At 40.0% G+C, this 20,969-nt stretch overlaps 2 protein-coding genes across 2 annotated transcripts; one reads left to right on the forward strand and one right to left on the reverse strand.

The window, feature by feature from the left end:
• The first annotated feature begins 799 nt into the window (after positions 1-799).
• LOC127811316 (enhancer of mRNA-decapping protein 4) lies at positions 800-18,122 on the forward strand. The gene is made up of 12 exons (XM_052351059.1): positions 800-1,749; positions 3,052-3,101; positions 3,178-3,334; positions 3,508-3,726; positions 11,118-11,246; positions 11,555-13,183; positions 13,689-14,048; positions 14,124-14,243; positions 15,770-15,940; positions 16,177-16,341; positions 16,447-16,572; positions 17,593-18,122. The coding sequence occupies exons 1-12, from the start codon at positions 1,027-1,029 to the stop codon at positions 17,899-17,901; spliced, it is 4,158 nt and encodes a 1,385-aa protein (XP_052207019.1). The 5' UTR covers positions 800-1,026; the 3' UTR covers positions 17,902-18,122.
• Positions 18,123-19,489: 1,367 nt separating this feature from the next.
• On the reverse strand, positions 19,490-20,385 carry LOC127811317 (chaperone protein dnaJ 11, chloroplastic). The gene has a single exon (XM_052351060.1). The coding sequence runs from the start codon at positions 20,185-20,187 to the stop codon at positions 19,753-19,755; it is 435 nt and encodes a 144-aa protein (XP_052207020.1). The 5' UTR covers positions 20,188-20,385; the 3' UTR covers positions 19,490-19,752.
• Between the last annotated feature and the right edge of the window lie 584 nt (positions 20,386-20,969).

The raw sequence follows: 20,969 nt of genomic DNA on the forward strand, positions 1-20,969 counted from the left end.
TTTGAAGAAGATTAGTTAGTGGTTTATTTGCAAGCGATGCGAGAAATACTACGTGTTTTAAATTAGTTCAAGAAACTAATTTTATATGCAAGATATGGGTTCAGTGAAATTTATTATATATATATATATATTGATGAGATATATCACGACGACAAATTGGCATCTTTACGCTATGTTAATCAATTATATGGACTCAAACGTCACTTCTCGTATTGGTCAAATGGATAAAGTTACAAAAACATCACATTTTAACTTATTTCTTTTTTAATTTATGCTTATAATAAGAAAAAAATTATAATTCTTCGTATTTGATAGTAACGTTACAAAAACAATTTAAATTTTCAACGACTCTAAAAGTTGACGATCGAGGCTACATGCATCCATAAAAAGACATTCTCACGAGAGTACATGCAAAGAAATGTTTCTCAAAATAATTTATCATTTTTCACCCTCAAATGGAGTAGCATTTACTAGAATGAATAGCTTTTGTTTATTTATTTTCCTCTTTCTTTGACATAAGAATCAAAGCGGATTTTGAGGGCACCTTTCACAGTCCAAACACTCATTGGTTTAGAAGGAAAAATGCTGCAACCGATCCAAACATGAAGAAATTCTCCTAATTTTAAGTAGAAATGTATTGGTGATGTGAGCGAGGACCTCAATTACATATTCCTGGCCGTTCTCGGGAGTAAAGTGATATTATCCGAAAATTGTCTAGCGCTCCAGAAAAGATTGGAAAATAACATTTCTGACCCGCTTCCATTATTTCCACCTATTTTATCACTCGAGCGAGGCCCTGTTTCTGGATTTCTGCTCTCCGCCTCTCTCTCTCTCTCTCTCTCCAAACCCTTTCCAGTTCCCGATCTCAAATCTTCCAGTCTCTTCTCTCTTTCTATCTCTACGAATCCATTTCCCTCTCTAGATTTATATCGCTATATACAACGCTCGTATATACTCATCTTCAGATCTCCGTATCAGCGGCCACAGATTCGAATCGAAATCGAGTTGAGTTTGAGTCTCTGTTCCATGGCGAATCCGAATTCACCAGGGCCGGGAGGCCCGTTCGATATGCAGAAGTTCTTCAAGCCCCAGGCGAGCCCTATCTCTCAAAACCCCAGCCCCAATTTGGGCTCTCCTTATCCGCCACCCCCCTCTGCTTCTTATCCTCCACCCACTGGCCCTTACTCTCAGTTTCACCACTCTCCTCAGTTCCCGATCCCTCCTTATCCGCAGCCAGATCACCTCCCCCACGTCGCCAACTTGCACCATCAGAGGTCCGTGTCTTTTCCTACGCCCCCGCTCCAGGCCCAAAACCCTAATGCCGGTGCCAGGCTCATGGCCCTGCTGAGCGCCCCGCCGGCGAATTCGGCCGTCCCGATGGCGCCTATCCAGCCCTCGTCTTCCGGTTCTTCAGAGTTCTCGGCCTCGGTGCCGCCAAATGTTAATGTTGTTAATCCGGGGATGATCGCGAATGCGCCTCCGATGCGTATGCCCAGCAGCAAGCTGCCCAAGGGTCGCCATTTGATCGGCGATCGCCTCGTGTATGATATCGATGTTAGATTGGACGGCGAGGTGCAGCCACAGCTCGAAGTCACTCCAATAACAAAGTACGTATCGGATCCCGGTCTCGTTTTGGGCCGGCAAATTGCGGTCAATAAGACTTACATATGCTATGGACTGAAGATGGGAGCTATTCGGGTCCTTAACATAAACACTGCATTGAGATCATTGCTTAAAGGTCTAGCCCAGGTTGGTAATTTGCTCTGTTTTGGTGGAGAATAAGTCGAGTTTTATTCTCTCTTAAAATTATTCGCGTACACGGTGATCCTAGATATTGTGAAATTGAAGTCATATATTAAACGTGTGTTCTGGTTTCTGCGAACTTGTTCTCGGTCTTACCCCTAGATACAGTATAATGGTAGCGTTTATTAGTTTGTTTAAATGGAAATGGTTCACTGTGATCGTGATCATGGCTGTGAGGGTAGAATCATGTATAGAAATTCCGTTTTCATTTGTTTTGTCATCTTATGAACAGAAGCGAGATATGGTTTTAGTTTTTAGAGAGATATCAAGTTATTAACTAAGGCCATAGGCGGGCTAGAATACCATATTGAACTATCTAAAGGTAATGGATCAAATGATTTTCTTGTGAAAGATAGGGTAATTTTTAGAAAGGGCCAAGTTTTATAGTATTGCCAAGAAGTTAGTGGTTCGTCAACCCTTTGATCAGCCTCACGGTATTGATGAGTGTGTACTACTGTTCAATAGACAGTCACATATTGAGGAAATGATCTATATATAGTGATTCTTGCATCTGTGGCCTATCTGGTTTCCTATATAATTTTCCTGCTTACCTCAGGTAAAGCTAAGCATGGTTTCCGTCCATGTAAATTAGGATTGAGTGGTCTCTTTAAGTGTATGCTACTTTGTCTTTTTATAGGGGTGCATTTTGAATTGTTAGTTTGAATTGGGAAAATATTAAGTTACCTTGCATCCGCAGATATCATAACAGAGGCAACAGTCTTAAGTAGTAAATAATAATGATTTGACCATTTCTGTAAAAAAAAAAAAATGTTTACTTTCCAATTCATCATGAGAATTAATTCTCCAAGAAAGCTGGGGACACCAATTACTTATGTCCAAATCGGACTCAGAACGTGTATTGTCAATATCACAGACCACAAACAGGTTGATTTATCCTGGAAGCGGAAGAATTATTAAAACCATGTGAAAACTCAAAAGGGATTATGCACAAAGACAACGAGCCCTTGTAGCTTTTACCGGAAGACTTGAAAAGATATTTTTATCTCAACAGTGGAAGCCCAAGCTCATGAAATTGTTGATCATATAACCCCATTGAAATAAATAGCATGAATTTTGCAAAAAAAAAAAAAATTGATTTTGAAAATTGATTTTCTCACCAAGTTTGTTCCATCTCATGTTTATTTTATTTTCTTAAATCCTTTTTCTCTTGGGAGGTTAACTCACCAAATTGCTTGTGTCATTGTGGGGCTACTTGTTTATTAATTTAAGTAATTTCTTTTCTACCAGAGGGTCACCGACATGGCTTTCTTTGCTGAGGATGTTCACCTTTTGGCTAGGTAATTCTTGATCTCTTTCTTGATAAATTCTTTGTCCAAGTTTGTTCTCTGGTTATTCTCGTGTGTTTTCATGCAGTGCTAGCGTAGATGGGCGGGTTTATATATGGAAGATTACTGAAGGTCCGGATGATGAAGATAAACCACAGATTAGCGGAAAGATAGTCATTGCCATTCAGATAGTAGGAGATGGGGAATCTGTTCATCCACGAGTTTGTTGGCACTGTCACAAACAAGTATAGAAATTTTTGTTTATAAATAATGCTGCGAATTCTCTGTCAATACATCTTGGTCCTGGACCTCCTAGATTTCTGGGTTCCCCTAATTCTTTTACTATTGTGTCAGGTAACTTCATATTATAGTTTCCGAATTTTTTCTTAGTCTTTGGTTTTCCTTTTGTCTTTTGCAGGAAATTCTGGTAGTTGGAATTGGAAAACATGTTCTGAGAATTGATACTACAAAAGTTGGAAAAGCTGAAGTATGTTCAGCCGAAGAACCTCTCAAATGCCCTATTGATAATTTAATTGATGGAGTCCAACATTTTGGTAACCACGAGGGAGAGGTGACCGATTTGTCAATGTGCCAGTGGATGACTACCCGCTTGGTTTCTGCTTCAGTAGATGGCACGGTAAGATATTCCTCTTTTAACGGTCTTGCATCTTAGGCCAGGGCTCATTTGTGCGAATTTGTTACATATGGAACCTAACATTTTCCTATGCATCCCCTTCCATATCATCATCACAGCTGCATCTTATCCTAACCAAGTTACGGTCGGTGGCATGCCATTAATAATGTTAATTGACTTCTAAATATCACATTGACACCATGCAAAAGCTTGTGTCCACTTAGGTAATCGTGAATTTGTTATGATAACAATTGATAAAAATTTTTTAGAACTGAAAATTCGTTTTCCATAACATACCGCATTGTATGAACGAGGGATTTGAGAATTAATGGAAACCGAGTCTTCATTCTAAGAATCCAGGTACTGTATTTGGACATCTTTCCTGCTTGTTTGCATATGAAATTCAGAAAAGGGTGAGTTTTTGGTCCAATCTGTGGGTGCTTCATTACCATGATCCTTTTTTGTATGAGTTGGCAGTAAAATGTTGCTTATGTTGTTGGATCCAATAGAATATACAAGATTGATATTATTTCGATTTTCCTTTTTTTTTTTTTTTTCTCAAGGCCTGTTGGTGCTTGATTTTTTTGATATGTTGTGAGGGACGAAGTTCAATAAGGGGGGGGGGGGGATATAGAATTAGTTAGTTCTTTTGTGGGGTTTGGACAGGGGGAATTAAGTTCCATACTTTTTCATGGAGTAGTTGTGTAATACCTCATATTTGATTTTAGGACATAGTGTATAAAGGATGAGAAGAAGTGGTGACAGCAGACCTAAAGTAGATTTTGGCATTGGCTGTCTTTAGTTTGCAATAACAACTGACCATCAATTCACTGTGGAGATTGACTGTGTGAAGAATTTGAGGACTAAGGCCAACAATTGTGGTGATAGATGATTGTTGGGTCTTCTGCTGAAACAGCTGCACTGAATAAGGCAAGTGGTTGACTTTAAGCTCGATTTTGAGGGATTAAATTAAGAAATATTTATGCACATTTTAGATGTGGTAGGCATAGTGAGAGTTTCCAAATATATAAAAACTTTTAATTTTGGTTAGGTTTGTGGAAGTTTGGATTAAGGGTTAATCAGTGTTTTTAAAGGCCCAATGCACACTAAGGCGCAAAAGAGTGTTGAAGCCTAAAGCACAAGGTGAGGCGTGCGCCTGATTGAACTAGGCGCATGGTAACTAAAAAAAAAGAAAAATATATATACTAGTTGAAGAATAAGGTATAAAATAGGTCCTAACTCCTGATAGCATATTCAATGTATACTAATGAAAAAAACAATAAAAAATGCCAAAAAATACAATTTAAAAGTCTTTAAGTCAACTTAAATTAAATCTTAAAACAACTTCTAGGTATTAAATCTTAATCAAGATTAACTAATTATGCATTTTAAATAATCTAAATTTCATCCTCATCATCAAGATCAAACATTTCCATATTTTCATCATTAGAAGCATCATCTCTAATATCTTCTTCCATGTCATCTCCTTCTCCATCTCCATCTAGCTCAAATTCAATTGGAGCATTTGAAGTAATAGCCCATTTTACTCATTGTCAAATTTGTAGTTGAAACAATAAATTTAAACCCTAAATAGTAAAAAATTAAATAAAGTAATAAACAGTAAAATAAAATCCTAAAAAATAGTTAAAAAATCTCAGGCGCACCTTGTTGGTGTGCGCCTGCCTAGAAGCAGTCTAGGTGCCCAAGGTGCGCCTTTAATAACACTGGGTTTAATAAGGTGATTAAGGAAACTAATTGAGATTAGCTAGATTCTTAAACAATTCCAGCCCGTTCTTTAGAGATCTAGAGGCTTATAGAAGCAAGCATGAGGTGGCCAGTTTGTTAAAGTAGCTTCTGAGGTGTATAGATGAAAATTTGCTAATGAATTAGGACTAGGTTGCAAGGAATGGGAGAAACACACTACCAAGCTGATTCACTAGCTTGTAGGTAGCTTGGGTTTGTGTCACGACCCTAGGGTTATAAGTGTAATTGATTGGCATTTATCTTGTATGAGCCATTGGGGGCTAACTAAAAAGGGTTAGGCGGTTAGGTATGTTAGTTAGGTGGTTGAATTAGCTGAGGAAGTGTACTAGAGGCTCTATATAAAGACCTACATAGCAGTAAGGAAGGATCATCGGAGAATAATGACAAGTCATTTTCTTTCAATCCCCCCCCGCTCTCTCTCTCTCTCTCGTTCTCTCTTTTTCCCTTAATCTGTTCTGTCTCTCCCTCTAATTCTATTCTTCTTCTTCTAAATTCCAATTCAAATCCTAGGGTCTTGACAAGTGGTATCAGAGCCAATATTCTTGGCTGTGGATCCAACTAATTCTAGTAGTGATTTTGACAATTCCGGCGACAAAGAATCCAGTAGCGGACCCAGATTTTAGCTGGTTGAGTTGGGCCGCGACATTGGAATTTATGAGTGAGTAAGTCTGGCCCGATTACAGTAGGCAAAATGAACAGACGAAAGAAGGTGATCTGGGTTGAACGCAGGCAAGGCGCGACCCTAGACGAGTCAGTACGATGGACCCGAAGATGGTGTAGGTGCAAGAGGCGGTCTTGATTAAAGCTTACAGACGGACATGAAGCGGATGAAGCAATTTGAGTTTGTGGTGGAATTGACCAAGTCGCTGGAGATAATTCAAGAAGCGACAAGTTCGATGATTCCGAAACAATTAATTTCATTAGAGTCGGAGGCTTGCGGCCTTTGGACGATGATTGGGTGAGTGAAGGCATGGCGTGGAAGCAGGTCGGGCGATCTTGAATTCCTTGGTGCAATTCTTGGCAATGATTCCAACAAATTCTGACGTCTAACCACTGGTCGACGATTGGGTAAGAAGTGGACGCAGGCTTGGGGTGATCTTGAATCTGCAACATAGAATAGAAGGTTGTGACTACGGAGATTTTCGGTCGGAATTGAAAGATGAAGCTAGTTTTGGAGACGACGACTCGGATTTTAAGTTGCAGCAGAACAGGTGACAAAGGAAGTCGGGCGTTCTTGGGTGCAAAATTGAAGTGAATTTCTGTCGGACGTTTTTGGGTGCAAAATTGTAGTGATCAGGTTGGTGTTAATTTCTGTCAGAGGGTTGAAGACGTGGACAGGACTTGAGGCCGCTAAAGAGGCAAACTAGGTTACAAGAACCAATTCTTGTTTCTAAGGGGATCTTTAGAAGCTGTGATTTGATTCGATTATCGGTGAAATTAATCTAGCAATGACTCAGCGGATTTAGTTTCGTTTCTCGACACTGTTAAGATCCAATGTGGAGCCATATTCTTTGGCTGTGATTCCTGGAAGTTCTCCAGCGATCTCGGCAGCAAGATAGGCTGGCGAAGTATTGATGACTAAAAGGTTGGTTGGTGAATTGCGTTGATTCCAACAAACTCAAGCGAGCAAGCAATTCTTGGTTCAAGTCTTGGCCAGGTGTTCCGACGGTACTTCCAACGACTCTTAAGAGCGAGTTTGAAACTATCAGAACCCAACCCAAATTTCGCAAGACTCTAGTTAGAATTGTGGAGGGCGATTCTTACCGTAATGAGAAAACAAGGCAGACCTAGGGAATTTCGGCCGGATTCTGTTGACCCAAGAATTGGGCGATCGCAATTGGGTCCAGCATGGTGAGACGAGTGAGCCTAGCAGTGTTCTTGGCATCAGACAAGGTCCAAGAACGGATCTTGGAGGCTAACAAGAGGGCGTAAGAGACTCGATGCAGTAGGTGAGCCAGAACAATGGTGATATTGGTGCGAATTTAGAGCCAAGCTGTCCTTGGCCACTGTAACAGATTACAAGGTCAGGTTTGAGGAATGGAGAGTGTTGATGCTCAACTCCCATCTAACCTTAAAATGAGTCTTACTTTGTGTCAAAATTCACTAATGGTCTTGATGATGCGCTAAGGCTTAATGTGCAAATATGTTGTCCTACTACAGTGGAACAAGCGACGGAGAAGGCGAGGTTGCATGAATTGGCGCTGGAAGTCATTTACAGAAAACATGGACTGCAACTGGAAAATTATCATAAGAGCAGCTTGCAAGTTTGTAATTGACCACATGTAGCTAAAGGAGTTTTGACGGAACAATTCGGATCGGAACAACTTTACATTAGCTTCAAGGAAGCTGATACTGAAGTTGTTGGGGGTGAACAGGCAACCGATGAGGATTCAGACCAAAGACAAAAATTGGAGGCTAAGGGCATGAATGGTTCTAAGGAAGAAGATTCTAAGAGTATGGTTTCTTTTCCTTTGGTTTTCGAAAAGACTGAGGAGTCACAGGCTAAGATAATTCTAGCGGAAGAAAATCTCCATGTTGTTTTTGAGTAATTTTGATCTTGGGCAATATGATAGTATTGCTGTCATGTCACCTGATGTAGACCAGATTCGGAAGATGAAGGAAGAGAAGGGTGTTGCCATTTTGTTCGTGAGTTTTGATATTGTAGAAGAGGAGGTTGTTGCTGTCACTAGAAGACCCTCTTTTTTGAGTTATTTTAAATTTTCTTGTTGCCAACTATTATTGCTTATTACTGCTTGCTGTTATTTTCACTGCTGTACCCCTAAGTTAGTAGATTAGCTCTTCATTTTACTGTTGTAACTTCTAGAAGGCAGGTTGTTATTGCCACATGCAGGGAAGTTAGAGATTCCTGAGTTTGTTAGGCATGTAGGGCCCACCCTGGCAGGAGAATCTTCTCCCCCAAGTGCTGCTATAATTCCCCTAGTCGTGTAAGGGGAAGGCATTATGAAAAATTTCAGAATTCTCACGGTCTGTCTCTTCCTATTCTCTCTGTTCTTCTCTCCATTCTCACTAATTCTTCTTTTTCTTTCTGTTCTATTATCTGTTTGGGTGTAAAGTCCTAATTCTTATTGGATTGGGGAGGAAGGGTATTGTTAGGCTTAGGGCGTGACAACTGCCATCTGGTTCAGGAAATGGGACATTGGAGAAGGGAGCCTGGACATGGCGATTCTTGGAGTCTACATTTTATTTTTACAAGAAAAACAAAAGCAACAAAGCGTAAGAGAAGACTGGCCAAAGCTTCGAAGGAGAAAGAAAGCAAGGAGAACGAGGAGAAGAATGAACTAGATTGTTAAGGCTAGAATTGGCTGAAGAACAGGGTCAGCAGTTGTCAATTCTTGGGGATAAGAATTGTTTGAAGGGGAAGGGATTGTCACTACCCTAGGGTTATAATTGTAATTGATTGGCATTTATCTTGTATGAGCCATTGGGGGCTAACTAAAAAGGGTTAGGCGGTTAGGTATGTTAGTTAGGTGGTTGAATTAGCTGAGGAAGTGTACTAGAGGCTCTATATAAAGACCTACACAGCAGTAAGGATCATCAGAGAATAATGACAAGTCCTTTTCTTTCAATCCTCTCTCTCTCTCTCTCTCTCTCGTTCTCTCTTTTTCCCTTAATCTGTTCTCTCTCTCTCCCTCTAATTCTGTTCTTCTTCTTCTTCTTCTAAATTCCAATTCAAACCCTAGGACACCCTAGGGTCTTGACAGTATGCTTACAATTAGCCTCCCATCCTTTCAAGGGTCGAGTGGGGAAGTGCAGAAGAAAAGGAAATAAGGTGATGGAAAGCTGAGAAATAAGGAGGTTCTACCAGATTCTGGAAGGCTGAGAGACAGACTTGAGGAGCTGAGATTTGAGTGAGCTAAGTGCACGGTTATGGTTAGTACATGGCATTATGCACAAAATGTTTTGAGGCAGCTTGGTGAATGTCATAGTATTATTTTTCCATGCATTGTGTACATGCTGTGAGATTGTGTGGGCTCAGTGTCATAGGTGAGAAACTCCCCTTATGTTGTGTGGAGTAACGGTTGCCAAAGGTGAACTTAGTGCCCTTTGTGTTGTGTGAGGTGATGTTTGCCAAGGTAGTATAGGACATGAGCCTAGGGGTGCACTTGGGGGAAGTGATTTTGAGAACCTTGTGGCTGCCTGCTTGCTGTGTGTGAATAGATTGATTGGCCATGACTTACTGAGATATGTTTCCGTGCATTGCATAGTCATTACTTGAGACCATACAAGGGAGGAGATTGATGACCAACAATGTCTTGGGGGAAGGCTTGTGTGGTGATGCAATACTTAGCATGTGTTAATCTACCATGTTAAATTGTATTATATTAAGCAAAGCATGATGATGAAATGCTGATATTATGTTCTTTTTGTACTTGGGACCAGCATATTATAATGATAGAAGAGATGCATATTTATGTGTTTTAGTGGATGGATTATGTGATGACTGATGAGATAGTGTGAATGATATTGGCAGATAGGCAAGAACAGTTGACTGAGAGATTGGCTGTGGCATTGGCCAGGCCAAATGACCTTCTAAAACATCAATTGTGGCGACTGGACAATTGTCTGTGAGGTCATTTGTCACCTGAAAGATCAACTATGAAGGGAGGTTTTTGACTATGGGCTTGTCTGTGGGAGAAAAGCTGATTATGGACATCTACTGGAGGCTCTTCGGGGCTGAAATGAGATAAAGCACTCACTTTGATGTAGGTTTTACTCATCTGGGTGGGGCATAAGACTTGCACCTGAGGATATGTTCATGCCTTGTGTCCTAGGCTGGTCTGAGGGCCACAGCAGGTAGCTTCCATGCAAGCATATACCAGGTGAGGCATTGGAACAGCGAGCCCCTGTGGATGGGGGCAGGACACTACATATTGGGTCTTGAATTTTTTTTCTCTGTCCTAAGTGGATTTGGCAAGTTGTAGCTGTTAAGGTGGCAGCAGATGGAAAAATTCTCACCCTTGGTGAGTTGATTGGGATGAGGGATGTCGTTACATAGTAGTTCTTCACGGAGAGGAGAAGGGGGAGGATGCAATCACCTTTAGTGACTTCGATGACTAGAGCTGGTTTTTCATTTTTCCTTCTTATAATCTCCAAGACAGTGGTTCATTTACATATTTGTTTCTGGAGAGATATGACATTAGAGAAACGGGAATAAGTGGTCCTTTGACCAATTGGACGCCTGGACATAATTCCAAGAGTCAGTTGTAACTTTTTGATTAGTTGGGTCACCAGAAGTCTATGCTCATCCAAGGACAGCTTTTGGAACTGTGTTTGGATGCAGAAATTGCTTTTGTGTCTTTTCTGAGCTTCTGGCACTGTTTACTAGACTTGACCAGCTTTACAAATTATAATTCTTGCAAAGAAACTTGATTTTTAGCACTTAATGTTTAATGTTTGAAGTTGAAAGTTGTGCCCTTTAGTATTAATTTTTCTCTCTGATGTAGGTTATACCTTTCTCATGCTACTTGTTTCTCCATTTCCATTTTGGTTAATATCTTTCTCATGTCTGTACTCCTCCGTTGCCATTTTGGTTAATATCTTTCTCATGCCTCCAATTCCATTTTGGTTCAGTTTCCTAACTATTGTGTGCTTAATGTTTTTGTCAACAGATAAAAATTTGGCAGGACCGAAAACCAGAACCACTTTTGATACTGAGGCCACATGACGGTCAACCTGTTAATTCTGTTACATTCTTGACTGCTCCTCACCGCCCTGACCATGTTATACTTATAACAGGGGTACAATTCCAGAGCATTTGACTTCTTTTTTTTAAAAAAAAAATCAATTTCTTTAAGTAGTTTTTCTAGCCTTGCTAGCTGGCTTAGGTGTTAGATATCTTCATTGAAGAATAATAGCATACTAGGTGCTGTAACATTATGAAAGTGTCTTTTTATTTTATTTCAGAGCACTGGCATAAATAATGTGATATTGGATTTAAAAACTTTAAAATTTGAGTGTTATTAGCTAATTATATTCTCTATGATTTGTATAAAAACTTTTTGGGCAAGACTATTCATCGTGTAGACATTCCAAAATATGATAACAGGGTCCACTAAATCGGGAAGTGAAGATATGGGCCTCAGGAAGTGAAGAAGGTTGGCTACTTCCTAGTGATTCTGAATTGTGGCACTGTATCCAGACATTGGACTTGAAGAGTTCAGCTGAATCTCGAGTTGCGGAGGCATTCTTCAATCAAGTTGTGGCTTTGTCTCAAGCAGGGCTTCTCTTATTGGCAAATGCCAAGAAGAATGCTATATATGCTGTACACTTAGAGTATGGTCCTAATCCAGCAGCAACCCGAATGGATTACATTGCTGAGTTTACTGTCACCATGCCAATTTTAAGCTTTACTGGAACAAGTGATTTGTTACCTCATGGGGAACACGTTGTTCAGGTTTATTGTGTCCAAACACAGGCTATTCAGCAGTATGCTTTGGATTTATCTCAATGCTTGCCACCTCCACTGGAGAATGTGGTTTTAGAGAGGTTAGACTCTGGTGTTTTGCGTGATGTGACTAGTACTGAAGGATTTCCTAATTCAGAACCTTCTGGAAGTAGAGCTATTGAGATACCTTTAAGTAGTTCAGCACCTAAGCTGGCTCTGCATGATAGTGGCCCTGATAGTGTGTCTATGATGAGGCATCCGGCAAGCTCTGCTTCATTGGATGCTTCCACTTCTATGGAATTTGCCACTCTGAGTTTAGATACTAGACCAATTTCGTTACCTGCTGCAACTGGCAATAGTGATATTTCTTCTGTTGCATCCCCTCCTTTACCTTTGAGCCCAAGGTTGTCTGGTAAACTTTCTGGTTTTAGAAGTCCAAGAAATGGCTTTGAGCCAGGTCCCGTGCTTGATGATCGTGGTGGAGATCAACAAGTTATTGAATATTCAGTTGATAGGCAGATGGATAATGTTCATGCAAACCTGTCTGATGTCTCTTCCTTGGATGATGATTCAAAAAGTGGCGAAAACAAGATTGTACGAGATGATATTTCAACTGTTCTTAATCAACCTATTAAGTTCAAACATCCAACGCATCTGGTCACTCCATCAGAGATATTAATGGCTACATCATCCTCTGAGACTGCCCATGTTGTTGAACAGAAGGTTGAGGGGGAGCCAAGCATTCAAGATGTGGTCGTCAACAGTGACGTGCGCAATGTTGAGGTGGAGGTTAAGGTTGTAGGTGAAACTGGATTTAGTCACAATCATGAAACTGGCCCTCAGGGAGAATCTCCCATTATTGTTCCCGAAAATAAAGAAAGGGCATTTTACTCTCAGGCATCTGACCTGGGTATTGAGATGGCCAGAGAATGTTCTGCACTTTCTTCTGAAACATATATTGTAGAGGAATCTAGGCAACTTGATGGAGCTAATGTAAATGAAGCTCAGGCTCAACCTTCAAGTGCTGATGAAGAAGTGAATGATTCCACAACAGATATCTCTGGAAAAAATGAGGGTTCCATGTTGCCTGCAGCAGTTCCACAAGCTGTACCAACCACAAAAGGTAAAAAGCAAAAGGGTAAGAATACTCAAGGGTCAGGTCCACCATCGCCATCCCCAAGTGCTTTCAATTCAACAGATTCTTCTGGTGAGCCAGGAGTTACTTCAGCTATCCCTTCTGTGGATGCTGCTTTTTCACAAATTTTGTCTATGCAGGACACGCTTAATCAGGTCATTGTTTTACCCCCTGTTTTTTTTCTCAAATTATGGCTATTTTGTTTTCAATGTGAACGGACATGGATACCGTTCTCTTTGTTTTTAGTTTGTTGCTATTGTGCCCTGTGAACTTGGTATTTGTGTGTGTGTGTGTCTTTCTCTCTCTCTCTCTCTCTTCATTAGAAACTACTTGTATCATCTATTGTAAACTACTTGTATCATCTATTGTAAACTACTTGTTTTCTTCTAACATCTCTCTCTGGTTTCATTTCTTCCAATACTGGATGTAAGTCAATGCTGCTACTCTCATTGTTCATGCAGAATGTCCTGTATTAATTGTATCTAACTTCCTTTGGCAATAATTTTATATTTGCATGGTAGGTTCATCCATTTGTGGTGTTGTCAAAGATAGTTTTTGTTTCATGTGGAAGGATGTCGTGGGTCATCAGGTTTATCATGCCTCCTGCATGATTGTCTTTTGTTCTCATCATCTCCTTGCCTTTTTGTTCAACTATTGCAGTTGACAACCATGCAAAAAGAAATGCAGAAGCAAATGACCATGATGGTCACTGTCCCTGTTACCAAAGAAGGTAGAAGGCTTGAGGCAGCCCTTGGGAGGAGCATGGAGAAAACTGTCAAGGCCAACTCTGATGCATTATGGGCTCGCTTTCAAGAAGAGGCAGCAAAACAGGAGAGGTTACTACGAGAGCGTACTCAGCAAATAACAAGTTTGATAACTAACTGCATAAATAAGGATTTGCCTGCTGTGGTGGAAAAAGCGGTGAAGAAGGAATTTGCTGCAGTTGCACCTGCTGTAGCTCGGACAATCTCGCCAACTATTGAAAAAACAGTATCTGCAGCTATTGTGGATGCCTTCCAGGTTAATTTTGTAAAGGTCTGAGTGTTGTACCAGGACTTACTCTTGTTAGGAACTAATTGATGCTGTGTGGTACAGAGAGGAGTTGGCGACAAGGCAGTGAATCAACTGGAGAAATCAGTTAATTCAAAGCTTGAAGGTACTGTTGCTAGGCAGATCCAATCTCAATTCCAAACATCTGGAAAACAAGCTCTTCAGGTATGAAGTGGTATATGGTGGAACCAATGTGATCCTATTATAATTAATTTATTTAACTTCTAATCTAAATGTTTTTGCCTTATCATCTATTGAATAACTTAAATTTTGTTGTTGGCTTTTGATAACTTGAACGCATTGTAATTATGAATTCTCCTTTCTACCTGCTCCTCCCCCCCTCCCCCCCCCCCCCCCCCCCCCCTCCCCCTCCCCCTCCTCCATACATACATACATACATATATATCTGTAAAGTGGACAAGGGGTTAAGGTAGAATGGCAACCTTGAAACTTTGTTAGGCTGTTAGGCACCTGTTGAATATGAATCCTATAAACATTCATTGCTAATGACACAGGATATGTAGGTGACCTCAGATAGTTGGGAAAAAAAATCCTTGTTGGATGGAATTATTTTGAGACCTTTTTCTTTTCTCCAAGTAATAAATGAGTGTCTGTATATATAAAATGCCTTAAAGAGGCTAATTCCAGACAACGGAATGGACAGGAAACTACTGTTCCCATTAAGTAGAACCAAACAATGGAGAAAGGAAAAAGGCATGCCCATCCTTGGCAATAAAAATAAAATGAAAATAATATCACCTATAAAAATAAATTGAAAATGACTTAGCTTTCAATTCCTTTAAAAATCTAATTACAAAGGATGGTTTAACTCATTGAACTGTCAAAGGGGAGAACAAAAAACTCGAAAACATCCCATGCCACCGGGCAGTGGAGGGAGAATATATGATCAATTGACTCACTGCTGCTGTTGCTGTATATATAGCACTATCCAATGAAACTTGCTTATGCCCAGTAAGATTATCTATTATGAGAATGGTTCCTTGGACAGCTTACATTACAAATAGGGTAACTTGGAGGGAAACACTCAATTTCTATAGTTTTCCAAGGAAATCCAGAGAACCCAGAGATGAACATGAAAGAAACTCATCTGTCTACCCCTTGTTTATAGGATAACCCTTGATAAAGCTAAAAACAGCTGATGCCTAGTCAAATTCTCACTGTTGGAAGTTTCATCTAAAGCTAGGTCCCCCTTATGTAGGGACTTTAGCAGTGTTACTGTAAAATCATTGTGTTCATTGGGTGGGAAAAGTACTCGTCATTACTATTTTCTGATGATTTACTAGTGTTCCTCTAAACCTGATTTGTAAATTTGTAATTTCTGCGTTGTTTCTTTTGAGTATTATGATGTACATGTGCGACTTATTTGATGTTGTGGAATTTTTGTTTGGTACTTTAAATGGTTTTATGGGCCTCTGGTGGATGGAATCAACTAAATCACTACCACTTGAGGAACTGGATGGTGGTGTTGTATATTTCTTTGCTTTGTTGAGAGTATAATGCATGTCAATGGGATTTATTTGATGTTATGTGAATTTGTTTTGATAACTCTCGATGATTCTTGGGTTTCTATCTGTTCCTAGGTTGGTGGGTGGTGGACATGAAGAGTTAATGTTTCATTTCACAAATATGAAGACCTTAATTTAATTAATTTGGCCATATAACCCATGCAGGATGTATTGAAGGCCAGTCTGGAAGCTTCAATTATCCCTGCCTTCGAGAAGTCATGCAAGGCAATGTTTGAGCAAGTTGATGCTACTTTCCAGAAAGGAATAATTGAACACACGAGTGCCGCTCAACAGCAGTTTGAGTCCACGCATTCACCATTGGTTCTTGCTTTGCGGGTATACATCCATGTCAATCACTCCCATGTCATGTTGCTCTTTTGTATGTTTCTATGTTTGTTTTCCCTTGAATCATTTAGTTGATTGTGTGAGAAATACCAATATCACCCCAGTTGAAGATTCAACACTGAATAGTCCTGTTTTTTTACTGCAGCAGTATGAGAAGGTGATGAGTACTCTTATATGTTGTCCGTTTGATTTTCACTTATTTTATACTTTTTTATCTGAACTTTTAGGATGCGATCAGTTCTGTATCATCCATTACTCAAAATTTAAGCGGGGAATTGGCTGAAGGTCAAAGAAAGTTGTTAGCTCTTGCTGTTGCAGGAGCAAATCCAAAAGCAGTGAACCCCTTGGTTACTCAACTAAGCAATGGACCTTTGGGCGGTCTCCATGAGAAGGTTTATTTCACTTTTCTTTGTTTTCCTGCAAAAGAACAAGGATGTCCTAAATATCTCTTTCAGGTTCCTTAATGCCATTCTGATTTAATTGCTTCTGTTTAATAGATTGAGCCACCTCTGGATCCAACCAAGGAACTATCAAGATTGGTATCTGAATGTAAATATGAGGAAGCTTTCACCGCAGCCCTTCAAAGAAGTGATGTTTCTATAGTGTCTTGGTTATGCTCTCAGGTATATTCATATCGTGGAATTCAACAGCTGTGATAATGATTAGGCTGACTGAATAGCATGATGATGTGACTGAGTTTGTTTTGGTTTACAAGCTGCTCCTTTTGTTTTTGGGTTATTTTTTCTTTTTCTGGTTTGGGGTTGCCTGGGGGGGGGGGGGGGGGGGGGGGGAGATTGGAGATCTCTTCTGGAGCTGCTTTTGGGTTTTTGAGATTTCCTTGGTTGGAATTGGGCACTTTGATTTTGCATCATTAGTTTGCTCTGCAAGTGAGATGATTATTTCTCCAAAGATGGCATAAGGTGGAAACTGGATAGGCATTTTCCATGTTGGCTAATAACAAGTCGCCATGCAACTTTACTTCCCGAAAAGGGGAATGCTTCAAATGTTTATGTTATATATCTTTTCAAGATTTTGTTGACAAAAGCTTGCCTAATTATCCATCCCTAGGCACGATTGTAAACTATATCAAGTTTTAATGCTTGCTATCAGTATATGCCTTGGAATAGCATATGGTGGGTGACTGGGTTTTCTAACAACCAACTGATTGGAACAGTGGGAACAGGGCAGCCATATATGCATTTATTCCTTCACATGCATCTTCTACATACCTTTTATTGTCAAGCTAATGTAGAACTTATTTTGGCTACAATTTGTCCGGATTTAGATACGTCAACTTATAATCTTCTTATAGCTAAAAATGATAGTTTCGTTCAAGTTTTTCCTTGCCTTTTTATAGTTTGTCTCTAGCTCTTCTGTTTGGAAATAAATGGTTTCTCTTTTTCTTTTTTGGAGGGAGGAGAGGGGGGGTGGGTTAGATTTTCATTTTTTAAAACCTATAAGTTTTCACTCCTTTGGATTTCCAATGGAAAAACCCTGTACTTCTATGATGGGGTTTTATTCTTTTAGTTTGTTCCTGATAATAAGATGTCTTGACTTTCTAATTGACCTGTAGGAGAGAAAAATGTTTGCCTTGAATTTTAAGACGGACTGACCGGCTTTCTATGCCTTTTTGCTCTCACCAGGTTGATTTACAGAGGATCTTGACAATGGTTCCCCTCCCATTGAGCCAAGGTGTACTGTTGTCACTTCTGCAGCAGCTAGCCTGTGATATAAGCAAGGAAACTTCCCGAAAGGTGGCGTGGATGACGGATGTGGCGGTTGCTATAAACCCGGCCGACCCTATGATAGCAATGCACGTGCGGCCGATCTTTGAGCAAGTCTATCAGATACTAAACCATCATCGCAGCCTCCCTACAACTTCCAGTAATGAGGTATCTAGCATCCGTCTTCTCATGCATGTTATCAACTCGATGCTGATGACTTGTAAATGATCGGTCCCCATTTTGATCTTGTGAAGATACAGACTAGCAATGTACTAGGTGGTGGGTTTGTACAAAAGTAGTAGGGATTTTTGAGGTGAAGTGTTGCATTGTGTAGAGTCGGTTTCTCTTTTAGTACAACTTTATTACTAAAGCAGAAAAATTGTTGATACTGTGTAATGGGTTGCCCACGCATTTCAGGTTTCAGACTCGGGTTTTTGTTTTGGTGTGAATTCTGCACTTCTTGTTTATATATATATATATATATATATGTATGTATGTATGTATGTATTTTTTATTTTCCCTATTTTTTTTTAAAATCTTTTTGAATACTATATTATGTATGGTCTCAACAAAACTGCCAAGTGCCAAGTGATTGTTAAGGTGTGTGTCAAGTACCATGAGAGTTGCCAAATATTGTGGTTGAGACTATTTATGAGTAGCCTTTCCTTGCCCTTCGAGGTCGGTCTGTTAGCCACTATGAGGTAATTTTATGTTTATATATGTGAAAGGGCTAGTAATTCTTTTATTTTAACTAAGTAAATGGTGTTTTTGGTTCTATGGAAGATACTTGTGGAGTGTGGTAGGAGAAGGCCAGTGCCCAATTAATCTGCTTCAGCCTAATTTATTGGGTGGGAAGATGGGCTTATATTCTACACACATCTACTTTAAAATTTAGATGTATCTCTTTATATATATATATATATATGTAAACTACCCAAGGTGAGTAGTAATTGGAAAGTTAGTTGGCTCACGACATTAACTCATAGCTGAAGCTGAATCAGTGTGCTAGCGGCGGAAGTAGGTGCATTGCGAGGACTACTATTTCATAGTCCTAGAAGGATTTCATTTGCACGAATCTTATTAACCAAAAGAAGGAAAGACTAGAAAGCTGCTTTGTAGCTTCTAATGCTATGCTGATGACAATGTTTAGTGGGTATTTAAATTTAAATGTTTAAATAGATGCAGCCCATTACAATGTTAAACCCTAAATTGAAAGAAAATCTGATTTAGGATAACTTCCGGAGAAGGGCATTGAAAATTTGGAATGGGCAAAGGAGTGGTTAATGTGGCATGTCAAGGACAGGACACTATCAGGTTATAGGATAATCGGTGGTTTGATTACTTGTCGGCTCTTTAGTAATGTGTTCTTCGGTGTCCTCTTTTTTTTTTTTAAGACAATAAGAACTAACATTTGGTTGGTTACGATGGGGCTTATGCCATTTTTGTTCTTTTAAATAAAAACAAAAAATAGAAGCTTAAAATGGATAATAAATGGCATGCCTTATCGGGAGCTTTGTCCAATGTTGGCAAAAAGATTACAAAAGTGAACATTTTGTTTCTTTTAATCTTGCATGCTTTGATAAATATGAAAATTATATTATTCACTTGGACAGTGATGAAATAGCCAATGCAATCAGGCAACTGTATTGATGGGAGGGCTGAAATTACATTTTAATCTCTCGGACAATGTAATTGGCTAATTGTATATATCACTATAATGGTTAGTGGTTTTTTAATAATATAAATAGAATCCCAAACATAGTCCAACACCTGATGCCTGATTCCTGTAGCGTCTCAGTCTATCTGTAGAACAAACTTCATCCCAAACAACTAAACTAATTAAACTTTGTAGCCAAACTGGTTGAAGACAACACAAAGATCAAAGGACAGTCCGAATTCAAAAGAAAAATAAACCAGATGTATTTACTATTCACTATTTACCCTTGTTTTTTTCTCGGAAGAATATAATTGTGATCGGAATTTACATAATATTTGGAAACATCTGTGGCTATTTCCCAAAACTTTCTGGAAAAAAAAAAAAGAAAATAAAACAAAAAAGTACTCTGGCTCCGGTTCCGGCTACCAACATTGGTCCGTTTCCCACGTGCGGGTCGGGTAGGACCCGTACGGACTCCTGCGGGAGTACGCAAACGGCCGGCTCCCGGCGGCATCGCTGAGAGACAGATCGTAGAGCGCTCTGGCCGTCGGATCGGAGAGAGTCACGTAGGCGTTGTGGATCTCGATGAAGTCGCGGCCATCCGACGGCTCGGATTGCGCGGCGTCCGGATGGTACACCTTGGCCAGGCTCCGGTACGCCGCCTTGATCTCCATCGCCGTAGCACTGCGCTCCACCCGCAGCACCTCGTAGAGGCTCGACGCCTTCCGAATCTTCAGAGCCTGAATCGTGGCTCCGCAACGAATCAGGGGCGTCAGCCGTCCAGATCTCGCGGTTCCGGCGGCAGAAGGCGACAATCGCAAGGTCATTCCGACGGGGAAGGTTAGGGCTCCGACCATTGAGAGGGGTTTTCCAGAAGAGAAGACGAGAGAAGAGAAGAGCGTCAAGAGAGATTGAAATCCGAAGACTGCAGTTGGAGGATAAAGAGGTAGAGATGATTGGGTTTGTATATATAGAGGTCAAGAGGGGGAATCTCGAGAGAGAGAGAGAGAGAGAGAGATGCGTGTGGGCTGTGGGCGCCTGCTTTTTTCCTCGCGTCCTCGCCGTTTGGTTTCCGAGATAGTACAGTACTGGGATGGATGGATGGATGGATGGATATATATATATCTAACATTTTATTTTATTCAATTAAATTGAATTAATTAACCCTTTATGATGTCATAAAAATTTGAATCATTATTATTATTATTTTTATTCAATTAAAATAACTCCATAACCGACTCATTTTAATTATAAAATTTATCATGTAAGATGAGTTCAAATTAAGATTAAGTAAAACTTATTAGATCCACATTTGTGTTTTGTTTTACCTTGCAATGGTTAGTGTCGTACTTGTATGCAACTAATACATCAGTATAAAAAAATTAAAATAAAAAAAAATTAATTAAATCAATTGATCAACCTGAACAGACATAATGAGAAGGAGACACGTGAAATTCTCGCAACCCCAAAGGGTCTGCGATCATGACCTCAGCACGCGACCCCCAAAGGATTGCAGCAGTAGCCACGATCGACAATTGGTGGCCACGATCCCTCGAGGCGCATAGAAAGATGAGGTGCACCCCCAAAGTATTTTTCCAAATGCGAGGAGGACACAACACATAAACTTGATAATCTTGAT

This window comes from Diospyros lotus, chromosome 10, assembly GCF_014633365.1.
Source record: "Diospyros lotus cultivar Yz01 chromosome 10, ASM1463336v1, whole genome shotgun sequence".
Taxonomy (NCBI): domain Eukaryota; kingdom Viridiplantae; phylum Streptophyta; class Magnoliopsida; order Ericales; family Ebenaceae; genus Diospyros; species Diospyros lotus.

Bases quoted from the DNA above. Each gene is read 5' to 3' on its own strand.
- LOC127811316 (XM_052351059.1), top strand. From the start codon at position 1,027: ATGGCGAATCCGAATTCACCAGGGCCGGGAGGCCCGTTCGATATGCAG. The intron at 3,102-3,177 runs GTAATTCTTGAT...GTTTTCATGCAG, and splicing joins GATGTTCACCTTTTGGCTAG to TGCTAGCGTAGATGGGCGGG. The intron at 13,184-13,688 runs GTCATTGTTTTA...CAACTATTGCAG, and splicing joins TGCAGGACACGCTTAATCAG to TTGACAACCATGCAAAAAGA.
- LOC127811317 (XM_052351060.1), bottom strand. From the start codon at position 20,187: ATGGTCGGAGCCCTAACCTTCCCCGTCGGAATGACCTTGCGATTGTCG.